Source organism: Cotesia typhae, unplaced genomic scaffold (genome assembly GCF_013202065.1).
Source record: "Cotesia typhae breed Kobodo isofemale line unplaced genomic scaffold, CoteBio_Ctyphae contig_83, whole genome shotgun sequence".
Classification (NCBI taxonomy): Eukaryota; Metazoa; Arthropoda; class Insecta; order Hymenoptera; family Braconidae; genus Cotesia; species Cotesia typhae.
Window position 1 is genome coordinate 2,680,378 of NW_027423769.1, and position 12,541 is coordinate 2,692,918.

The following is a 12,541-nucleotide window of genomic DNA, read 5'->3' on the forward strand; positions in this document are numbered from 1 at the left end:
TCGGGGTGAGCTTATATCTTTAAAAATATTAGTATCCTGGATACAAAATTTACCTTATTCTCTCAATAATATATATTAATTCCCAACAGTGGAATTTTAATAATAATAAAATTAAAAAATAACTAGGACCAATGATGAGGCCACCAATAGCCCAACAACAGCAGCAACAGCAGCAGCAACAACAGCAACAGCAACAAGCGTTACACGCCGGCGGTAACATGTACATGAGCAACGTCGGCGGTGGCATGTCCATTAATAACATGCATCAGATGCATCAGAGATTAGGATACCCAAGGACGAACAACCAGCGACCGCCGAATGTTAGTGTCGGTCCACCAGAAGGTCTAGGTAACAATATCGGCGGCCGTGGGACACAGCAAGAATGGCGACATATTCTCATGCAGCAACAGGGCTTTCAAGCGCAGATGCGTCCGCAATTTAGTCAACAATCTCATCAAGGTAATCATCCTATCTATAATTGTCAAGTCACTTAGTTTAATTTAATTAATTATGAATTGTGATAGTGGATTTATATGATGATAGTGCGTTGGATCAGATTAAAAAATATATATACATATATATATATATATATATATATATATATATATATATATATATATATATATATATATATTAGTATAATCGATGGGAATTATAATGGATAAATTTTATTAAAGGTGGTTTTGGTATGAGTGCTGGTACCGGTGGTAGTATGCAAATGAACGCCACTCAAATGCAACATCAGCAGCTGATACGGTCACAAAGTACCGGGATGAGTGGTGGTGCGATGAACAATAACTCACAGATGCAACAGTTATTGTCTCAACAGCATCAACAACAGACACTGGTAATGCAGGGAAATAGTCAAATGTCAATGCAGATGCAAATGTCACAATCAGCATCCGTTAATTCGGTTTCGAATACCAACACTGGTGAGTATATATCTAATTACCAATTTACCGAGTTTTAACGTTTCAATAACAAAATCTCCAAGTGAAGTTATTCAAAATTTAAATCTACATGATTTATGATTTTATACTCATGTTTTTTTTTTTTTTATACTGTAAAAAATTTTGAGTGAATACTGTGAGCTTAATCCAAAAAAATTCATTTGCAAAATTATTAGCTTAACTTCAAAATATTAATTATAATATTCAAAAAAATATCGAACTAAATTTTTTTTAAAATTATTTTTTTTTACAAATTCTAAAGTCAAAAATAAAAAATAATTAATTATTAATATTTAGATGGCAATTTTTTTTTAATTTCTTAAGAAAAAATTTTTAATGAAATTTTTTTTTTAATATTAATATTTGTTGAATTAAATTAAGGAAAAAATTTATTTTAATTTTTTAAATCTTTAAAAATTTAATTTGGATTAAAATTCACTCTGCAAATTTTTGACAGAGCAATTATTTAAAAAATGATAAAATAATAAAAATTTTTAAATAAATAACCAGGATCGCCATTACATCCTCATCAACAATACGGATCTGGAAGCCCAGGAATAAGACTACCGCAGCAGCAGCAGCAGCAGCAGCTCAGCCAACAGCAAAATTCAACGACGAATGATTCGTCAGTAGCGACAGCTGCTGATTTTAGCCTGGAATTTTTGGAAAATCTTCCGAGTGGTGATACGTCAAACTTTAGCGCTCAAGAACTACTTAATTCGTTGGACTCAACGGCGGGCTTTAATCTTGATATTTTATAAAAAAATTTAACCTAGTCAAGGTTAAATATATTTACAATTTATGTGGAACAGCTGTTCAATAATTGATTTGTTATCAATATCCAGCTGTTGATATCCACATAATACAACTAGGCAATCACATTTTAGTCAATTTACTTATTATTATTTTTATTATTAATTAATTATTATTATTATTATTATTATTAATATAATTATTATAATAGTTATTGTTTGATAGAAATTAACATATTAAGAGAGCTAAGAAGAGAGTAAAAGCAATCCGATCAACACTTGATCACTATTTGTTGACTGCTTTCTCTCTCTTTAATAATCTCACTCTCAGTCTCTCACTCTCTATCTGGCATCTGAGTGCTCTTGTCGACGACACAAGTGTACCTTCGACGAGCACTCTGTTTATGCAATTTTTTTTTTTTTTTTTTTTTCTTTCATTTTTCGATACTTTACCTGCGTCGGTTACACTCCAGTAGCCTTGAATAGGATCGTACGGAAATAATTATTGTAATCATTACAATTACAAACATATTATATATGTATGACAAGGTTGAATTAATATTATCAAGTTAAATTGGATTATTATTATTATTTTTATTATTAATATTATTAATCTATTTAAAATTTCAATAATAATTAAAATACTGGTGATGATTACATTAGGGGCATTCTTGGGCAGTACCCACTTTTTTAATATTTCACAGTCATATAAAAATTTAATTCATTTAAAAATAAAATAAATTGTTAGTCTAAATTTTTTTTTTTAATTTTATTTGAATTATAAATAAATAAAATTTTGCTTTATTAAATAATGAATTTTGTTAAATTGTACTGTACTGTCTTAAATATTAAAGTTTTTAAAGATATAAGCTCACCCCGATGTTACACTTATCAAGAGCTTTCATTTGAGTACCCACATCAATTTTTCATATATTTTTCATATATACATATATATAATATATATAAATATATGAAAAATTGATGTGGGTACTCAAATGAAAGGTCTTGATTAGTGTAACATCGGGATGAGCTTATATGTTGAAAAATATCAAAAATTAAGAACTTACATTGCTATCTTGTAAACTAATGATATTTTTAAAAATATTAATAATATAGATTATAATGAGGTAATATTAAAAAAGTGGCAAGTCTAAAAATAACCTGACTATAATGAATAAATTTTTAATTTAAATTGTCAATTAACCAATAGAAAAATTTAAACTAAAAAAAATTATTTTCAATTTTAATTACTGTCAATAATTGAAGGATCTATCCGTTAATTCCAAATAGTTAATAAAATCAATAGACAAATCAATATCCTTCTTTGACATTTAAATAGATATTATTATTAATTATTATATATATATATATATATATATATATATATATATATATATATATATATATATATATATATATATATATATATATATATATATATATATATATATTTCAGATAGCCGAGCTTTTTATTATGCAGATCTACATGTAATCATGTGACGGTTCGGTGTGCCGTTTAATTAAAGTTATAATTGTAAATATTACTATGTTTTAAAAATGTTAGTGTATTTAGCAGACGGTGATGTAAAACGGGCTTTCTAAAAATGCATTTATATTTATAAATTTTTATCACTTTAATAGTTTATTTTAATTCATAAAACTCGTATTAAAAAAAAAGGTAAATATTTACAAGTGGGGTCAACCATATTAATTTACTTTTTTTCTAACGAAATTTCTATTCGATTCTATTGATGTATTTTTTTTTCAAAAATACATAAAAAAAAATGAAGAATAAAAAAAAAATTTAGCACAATTTTACAAATTTTCAATAAAATTTATAAATTTTTTAGAAAATTGTGAAATTTAATTTTTTTTTATTGTTCGTTTTTTTATATATATAAAAAAAAAAAGATCAAATATAAATTTTATCCAAAAATTTTTGAAGGCAAAAAGCTATCTGAATTTTTATTTTTTTTTTTTTCACAAAATTTTTTATCATAAATGCGCGGTAAAAAAAAAATTTGAAAACAATAATTTTTGACCTAATGGCCCAAAATGAGATTGACCCGACTTGTAAATAATTACCAAAAAAATTTCAAAATTTTTTTTGACAGTATATTTAATTTAAAAATTTTTTTTCTCACGAGTTTAGGAAAAAGTATTATATATTATTTTAGTATTGAATATTTTGTATTATAAAAGTTAAAAAAAAAAAAGAGATGACATAATATAAAAATCGGGGAATATTTATTATTTAAAAATATCAATAGTATACTTTTTAGAAAGCCTATTTTTCGTTACTCTCCTCTATGTACATTTATACATAGTCTATGTGAAAGGTTTGCAAAGAGTTGATTATAAATATAGATATATAAATATATATAAATACATATATGTCACGGTGATAAAGCCCATTTAGCAATTCCAGGCATATTTATTGATGCTCTCATTGCGATATCGCGTTGTATAACTAAATACAAAACGCAGAATAACTATATTGACGTACGGGCAGCTTCCGTTCTCGGCATAACCAACTAAACTGTATTCTTCCTTTATGCAGCTTCGAAAAAGGTTAACTCAAAAATAACTTAAATAAAAATATTTAAATTATAAATAAATAAAACTAAAATATAAATACATTAATAATAATTAATAGTGTACGATACGTAGTCTTTGTTAAGTAAATAAGTTGCCTTCAAATAGACACACAGGTCTTTATTAAATTAATTTAACTGACAATTTACAATTATCATAAATCATAACTCTCCATGGTACGTTGGTTAATTAAAATTATTTATACTTTTATCGAAATAGTTACAATTAAATATGGGTTATATTATATTATATTACATATTTATTCAGCTTTAATCTACTGAGAAATTAAATATCTCTTTAATAATTTAAACATTACTTCCGATTTTAATACATTCCATAGATATTTCAAATATCAATAGGTTTTTATTTTTATTTTTTTTTTCTGGTTAATAGACCGCGTAATTTTATCAAATGATCAATTGTTATTGTCTATGTCTATTTATATTTTAATTTCATTGTTTCGTGTCGATTATATCTGAATCGAAGCTACCCAAGTAGATAATTCGAATTAAACAAGGACATTTAATATTTTTCTTTTTTTTTTTATATGTTTAAATTATTTTTTAAATTAATGTTAATTTATTTTTTTTTTAAATTAAAAGTAAAAAAATTTTTTTTTTATTTATTCTAGCGCACACTTAAATTTTTGTGAATATTTACAAGTGGAGGTCTACCATTTTAATTTTTGTTTTTTTTTTTTTTTTTGAAAATTTTTTTTTTTTTTTAAAAGCATACAAAAATTAAAAAAAAATGATTATTACAATGTTAACAAATTTTTAGAAAATTGTGAAATTCAACTTTTTTTTTTTTTTTTTTAAATGTAATTTTCAAAAAAAAAATATCAAAAAAAAGATAAAATAGAAATTTTATTCAAAAACATGAGAGCCAAAATTTTTTCCAACTTTTAAAGCAAAAAATCTATCAAAATTTTTATTTTTTTCTTTCACGATATTTTTTATTATAAATCTTCCATAAAAAGAAGCAAAATAAAAAAAAATTTGAAAATATTAATAGGGTTGATAAATGGGGTTGACCCCACTTGTAAATAATTACTAAATAAAAAAAAATATTAATGCAGTTTTTTTTACATTAATATTTGTTGAATGAAATTAATGAAAAAATTGAAACAATTACCAAATTTATTTTTGTCAAACAATTAAAAATAGATTTTTTGAAAAAATTTTAAGTTTTAAACAAATGAAAAGTTTTTTAAATCGGGACCACTCGGAACATAATTATTGATAATTACAGATAATTATTGAGACATAAGTAACTAAAATCAAAAATAACTTTACTTTATTATTAAATTGTAATGTAAAATAGATTTTTTTTTAATTAAACTTAAGATTTATAAAATGTTAAACTGAAAAATAATAAAATATCTTAGATATAGGGACCAATTCTAAAGGAAAATTAAATCAAATATACAAATAATTTATTGAGTTTCAATTATAAGTAATAATTCATGTTTCAATAATTATCAATATTTATACAAATAAAAATGTTTTAAAGAATTTTAAAAAATAAACATTGACAGAAAATAAAAATCGCACAATTAAATGTTTAAGTTGTCAAATGGTAATTTTTAATTGTATTATGTATCATTTATAAACATATCTACTGAGTGATGATAATTGTAATTAAAAAAATTTTGTAATTGATAAAGAAAAATTTATTTGAAAATAGCTCGAGGTCCTTAGAAGAAAATGCAGTAAAGCTTGACGCAAACTCGAATTATACAAGCGTCTGTTACGGACTAGGGAAAGGGAATAGGATCAATATCATGCTCGGCAGAAGACAAGTTTTACATAATAAAATAACGAAAACTAATTAATTTAAATTTAAAAAAAATATTCATTTAAAATGAAAATAAAATTACTTCTCTGTTTTAAAAAAAAAAAAATTTTATACTGAAACGGTCACGAAATTTTACAATGACTATTTATTGCTGGATCAATGTTATAAAATAGATTAAAATCTTATCAGTATTCGACTAATTTGCTATGCCATTTATTTTGTAAATACGCCAGCGATTTTTTTTAAGAAAAGTTTTAAATCGTGCTTTTTATTATTTTATACTCTAACAGTTGGAAATTAATGAACTAACACTCTTGTTTTTTATTGTGATATAGAATTAAATAATAAAATTAGATTAACTTTTTTCACTTACTCTGTAAAAAAAATAACAATAACTTAGCACCAAAATTTTACAAACAAATTTTGATATTTTACAGTTTTAAAAATTTTAAACATTTCTATAAATTTTTTTTTTACATGGGACTGATATTAATAAATTTTCTGTAATTATTTTTAAAAATTACTACAAAACCCAACGTATCATGGTATGAATTTTTGCATGAATTAGTTTTGCCGTTCAATGAGATAATTAATTAAGTAAATAAAATAAAATATAATAATTGTCTGTAAATATCACCGTTACTAAACTATGGATCGTAATCGGTAGCTGTTATATTAAATTTTTAATTTTATCCACGGGAAAAAATTTTATTTTATAAAATTACTATTCAAAAAAAAAAAATTTTGGGATAAATTTTTTTTTTTTATTTCATAAAAATTTTTTAAAAATTAAAATTTTTATATTTCATAAAATTTTATGAAAATTATTTCTTCATAAAAATTTGTCAAATTTTATAAAATTATTATCCAAAAAAAAATTGTTGGAATAAATTTTTTTTTTTAAATAAAATTTTATGAAAATTATTTTTTTAGTCTTTGATAAAATTTTATAAAAAAAAATTTTTTTCTTCAATGATTATGTTTAATTTAATAATTATTAATTAATCTTATAATTATTTTAATTTTAATTTTATTATTATTATTATAAATGAATATAAATTTTTCAAAAGCGTATTATTGTTCTTTGGCTGATCTCATAAAAAAAAATTGACGTTGAATTTGTAGAGCGCTAATATAAATATAATGTGATGATTAACATTTTACCATTAATTAATAATTGATTGATTAATAATTCAACATAGATAAATGACTCATATTTTAGACGTGCCTATAACACATCATAATTGTTTATATTTTTTTTTTTTTTTTTTTTTTTTTTTTCATAACATTTGTTAATTAAAATAATCAAATGTATAATTTATAATTCAAGTACAGCGCATTCCAAAAAGTCAACTTCTTTTTATTTAAGATTATTATTTAAAATTTTGGATTGTAATTTTAAGTTTTTCGAGTAAATTTTTGTGGTTTTATATTAAAACAAAATTAATAATAACAATATTGTATAATTTATCGAATTGATAAATGATAATAAGTTAATTAATTAAAATTATGAATAATAATATCGGATTAATCTAAGTAGATGATTAATGCACGACTGCATCGTTACATGACACGAATGCTGCGTAGCAGTAGAAATTATATTAATAAGATAATAACAATAATATTAATATTAATTTATAATTCCTAATAATAACTCAAAAAATTAAATAATTTTAATGAATTAATTTTAAGAATTGATTAAAGTTAATTATTAATACTGATCAACAAATGAGAGCGATCGGAATGGTAGCGATATTTGACAACAATTTATCAATAGTATAAATTATAACACGAATGTGTTTTATTGTATGAGAGTTGAGACATTTTTTCATGTCTTTATATATTTTTATGCAAGAGTTGTAGAGTAAATATTGTTTCAAATATATTATAAAAATAATCATTACCACAATAAACGAATTTATATGCAATTTTTTCTTTTTATTTCATTCCTTAGAAATTACTTGCAATATTGCAGTGACTTGTCAACTATTTTATTAAAAAAATTATGAAAATGAAGTTAGCCGACATTTCAAAATTTTTAGAAATTTTTTTTTGAAACAATTTAATTTTAAACAATTAAAAAAAAAAAATCACATGTTAAAAACTTGAAAAACTGTAAGTGCAATTTTTTATAAATATATTTTTAATTGAAATTTAATTAATAAATACAATTAAAAATTTTTAGAAGTTGCTAACTTCAGTGTCATAAAAAATTTTGCTTTATTAAATAATAACATTTGTTAAATTACACTGTACTTTTTTAAATATTAACTCATCAAGAGCTTTCATTCAAGTATGATATATATGCAATTTTTTAATAATATTTAATTTGAAGAAATTTTTTTGTTAAAGAAAATTTAAAAATTTTGACGTGACAGCTAAATTTAATGATAATACTAAAATTATCCGATGTTTCTAATTTTTTTAATTTATTAAATTCGAACAAAAAAATATCTTTTGAAATGAATGTAAAGTTTTTTACAAATAAAAAATTTTTTTCTTACCTTTTTGTTATAATTTTTTCCATAAAAATTTTTTTAATGTCGGGTAATTTAATTTTCATAATTAAATTTTTTGGAGCAAATTTTTTGGTTAAATAAAATTAAAAATAACTAAGTATCATAATACTGAAGTTAGCGGCCAGCTGTTAATTTAATTTTAAAAATTTTTTTAACAAATTAATTAGAATAAAAAAAAATGACACTGAAGTTGGCAGACATTAAAAATTATATTAAAATTTTATAATAATGCAATTATTAAAAAAAAAAAAAGTTAATTAAAAAGTTTTACATATGAAAATTTTTAGAAGCATTTTTTTTATTGTAATTGATTTGTTATTAAAATTTTTAGAATTGACAGCTGACGGCTAACTTCTCATTATTAAAAAAATGGTTCTAAAAATTTTATTTGTTTATTTATTTATTCAATAATTTAATTTCTATAAAATTCTAAAAAAATTTTCAACACCTGTTAACTTCAGTGTTACATCAATTCGTTAAAAAATTGAAAAACAAACTTTACTTGCTGTCAAACTAAAATCCTTCGTTACCGACACCGGAAGTGTCGTCATGTCGAGTTGGCTGTTGACAGAGAGTGATAAATTTTTTGAGTATACACTTTCATCATATTATCGCTCAAAGTCATCGAATTATTGGTTATATACCCAAGAGGCTGCTTGTACAATAAACTAGCTATTTACGGATTAACAATAAGCAATAAATAAGTGAAAAATGGTGTTAGCCGACCTAGGACGTAAAATTACGTCCGCATTACGGTCGCTCAGCAATGCAACTGTCATCAATGAAGAGGTAATACAAATGACATTGTTGTAAACAGATGGAACTTTCATTGGATTATTTGTTTAATTTTTTATTTCTTTCATCATGACCATCAATTTACTAAAAACTAAAAATTTTTAACACTTTCTATTATATTTACTCATTTTTAATCTCTGGCTGATTAATCTGTTTATTTTTAAAATATCTCACTTAACCTTAAAAATTCTATCAAGCTAAAATAAATGACACGCATGATAATTTAGCAGAAAAATAAATAAAAATCAATTTAGCTGACATCTAAAAATTTTAGAAATTTTTTTTAATGAAAAATTAATTAAAAAAAAAATAAAAGAAAAAATTGCACTTATAGTTTTTCAAGTTTTTTACAAATGAAAATTTTTTTTTTATTTTTTTACAATAATTCTTTTAATAAAAAAAAAAAAAATTCTCAAAATTTTTAAATGTCGGCTAACTTTTTCATGAAAAATATTATATTGCTAATAAAACTAACTTTTTTGACAGGTATTAAATTCTATGCTGAAGGAGATTTGCGCAGCACTATTGGAAGCTGATGTAAACATCCGTCTGGTAAAAAAACTCCGTGAAAATGTGCGATCAGTCATTGACTTTGATGATATGGCGGGTGGGCTTAATAAACGCCGGATGATCCAGAGCGCAGTGTTCAAAGAACTTGTCAAAGTACTTAATATTTTTATTTATTTATTGTTTTATTTTTATTTATCAAGGTATCAACATTTTTCTTGCTTTCAGTTAATCGATCCAGGTGTGAAAGCTTACCAGCCGGTGAAAGGTCGTCCAAATATTATTATGTTCGTTGGATTACAAGGTGCTGGTAAAACAACGACGTGTACTAAATTAGCTTATCATTATTTGAAGAAAAATTGGAAGGCTTGTTTGGTTTGCGCTGACACGTTTCGTGCTGGTGCTTATGATCAAATAAAACAAAATGCTACTAAAGCTAGAATACCATTTTATGGAAGGTAAAAAATATTTATCAATTATTATACTTAAATTAGAAGACTTTTGGCGGTTTTTAAAAATTTTTAAAATGTCAATTTTGATGAAAAAAAATTTTTTTTTATTTTTACCTGTAGTATTTTTTAAATCAATTTTTTTTTTTTTTTTTTTTTAATTTAGGTGTTATAAAAATTTTTAAAAATTGTATAATGTCTGTTGATTTCTGTATTATTAATTTTTTTTTTTAATGTAAAATAATATTTATTTAAAAAATTTTCTAAGAATTTTCTAAGAAAAAAAAAATTTTAAATGAAAAAAAAAATTTTTTTAAATAAAAATAAAAATAAATTTTTTTTTTTTTTAGCTACACAGAATCAGATCCAGTCGTAATAGCACAAGATGGTGTTGAAATGTTTAAAAAAGAAGGCTATGAAATAATCATCGTGGATACCAGTGGTAGGCATAAGCAAGAAGAGTCTTTATTCGAAGAAATGTTGCAAGTGTCAAATGCAGTTGTAAGTAAAAAAATCATAATAATAATAATAATAATTAAAAAAAATTAATCTAGTTTTTAATTAATGTCTGACTTTATTTTTCAGCAACCAGATAATATTATATTCGTGATGGACGCAACGATAGGTCAGGCTTGTGAATCTCAAGCCAAGGCTTTTAAAGATCGCGTAAATGTAGGTTCGATTATTATCACCAAGTTGGATGGACATGCCAAGGGTGGTGGAGCTTTATCAGCGTAAGTTTATTTTATTAATTTTTATTTAGTACTAATTTAAAAAATATTTAATTAATTGAAAATTGAATTAGTGTTGCAGCTACGCAGAGTCCTGTAATATTTATTGGTACTGGAGAGCACATAGATGACTTGGAGCCGTTTAAAACAAAGCCTTTTATCAGTAAATTGTTGGGAATGGGTGATATTGAAGGACTGATTGATAAAGTTAACGAGTTGAATCTTGATGACAATGAAGAGCTTTTAGAGAAAATTAAACATGGGCAGTTCACTTTACGGGACATGTACGAGCAGTTTCAAAATATTATGAAAATGGGACCTTTTTCACAGATTCTGGTAATTTTTTTTTAAATTTATCAGACATTTGTTAAATTTCAACATCAAAAAATTATATTAATAATTTGTCGTTAAATTTCAGGGTATGATTCCGGGCTTCAGCCAAGATTTTATGTCCAAAGGAACAGAACAAGACTCGATGGCAAGATTAAAGCGACTTATGACAATAATGGACAGTATGAATGACGCCGAGTTGGACAACAGAGATGGAGCTAAATTATTTAGCAAACAACCCGGTAGAATAACGAGGCTAGCTCATGGTTCCGGTGTCACTGAGAAAGAAGTTAAAGACTTGATTACTCAGTACACCAAGTTTGCAGCGGTTGTTAAGCGGATGGGAGGAATCAAAGGATTGTTTAAGGGCGGAGATATGTCCAAGAATGTCAATCAAACTCAAATGGCTAAATTAAATCAACAAATGGCTAAAATGATGGATCCACGAGTTCTTCATCAAATGGGTCAGTTATTTCGTATTTAATAAAATTATTATTATTATTAATTACATTAAATTAAATTTTTTATTTATTAATTTATCAGGTGGACTTAACGGTCTTCAAAATATGATGAAACAAATTCAACAAGGTGCCGCTGGTGGCCTGGGAAATTTGATGGGCGGACTAGGAGGCAGACCTTGAGCTACTAACATTCCAACAAATAAATAAACAGACTGCCATCTAATTTATTTAAAAGCTTTAGATTAGCCCGATAAATTGAAGAAAATCAGGACATTTAAAAATCTTCCGAATATACTAAATTTATCGTCGCGATATTTGTATTAATAGTCGTATTCGCCAAGACTTGAAATATATGATATTTCTTTAAGTTAAATCAAATATCATCGACGAGTAAGCGGGAATTAATTTGGGTAGATATTCTAATGTGCCCTGGATCAATTACGCGGTAATAAATAATTATTTAGATAAGATTGTTACAATACGTCATATTTACCAATGTATATTGATTGGGTTTTGTAAATAAATTATATTAATATAATTATAATAATAATTAAGTTACGAAATTATTGGTTATTTTTTATTTTATTTTATTAATAATAATAATTCATGACTAGAATGAAATTTTTTTTCGTCAGCTGTCATTTATTTTTTAACC

General features: G+C 23.9%; 2 protein-coding genes across 4 annotated transcripts in view; both read left to right on the forward strand.

Moving 5' to 3' along the window:
* Mam (neurogenic protein mastermind) overlaps positions 1–1,905 on the forward strand; it is a 45,537-nt gene extending 43,632 nt beyond the window's left edge. For all 3 annotated transcript variants that reach the window (XM_074251852.1, XM_074251854.1, XM_074251855.1), the window contains exons 5-7: positions 127–459; positions 678–932; positions 1,461–1,905. In XM_074251852.1, coding sequence (XP_074107953.1) covers positions 127–459; positions 678–932; positions 1,461–1,711 — 839 coding nt within the window. In that variant the 3' untranslated portion in view covers positions 1,712–1,905. The remainder of the gene's footprint in view (positions 1–126; positions 460–677; positions 933–1,460) is intronic.
* Positions 1,906–9,213: 7,308 nt separating this feature from the next.
* Srp54k (signal recognition particle 54k) lies at positions 9,214–12,449 on the forward strand. Its single transcript, XM_074252085.1, has 8 exons — positions 9,214–9,402; positions 9,895–10,071; positions 10,144–10,373; positions 10,715–10,865; positions 10,950–11,098; positions 11,170–11,431; positions 11,514–11,889; positions 11,969–12,449. Exons 1-8 carry the CDS (start codon positions 9,325–9,327, stop codon positions 12,064–12,066), a joined length of 1,521 nt encoding a protein of 506 aa, XP_074108186.1. The 5' UTR covers positions 9,214–9,324; the 3' UTR covers positions 12,067–12,449.
* Positions 12,450–12,541: the final 92 nt, after the last annotated feature.

Coding starts and splice junctions, on each gene's coding strand:
- Srp54k (XM_074252085.1), top strand. CDS start 9,325: ATGGTGTTAGCCGACCTAGGACGTAAAATTACGTCCGCATTACGGTCG. Junction 10,866..10,949: donor TGCAAGTGTCAAATGCAGTT/GTAAGTAAAAAA, acceptor TTTATTTTTCAG/CAACCAGATAATATTATATT. Junction 11,099..11,169: donor GGTGGTGGAGCTTTATCAGC/GTAAGTTTATTT, acceptor AAATTGAATTAG/TGTTGCAGCTACGCAGAGTC.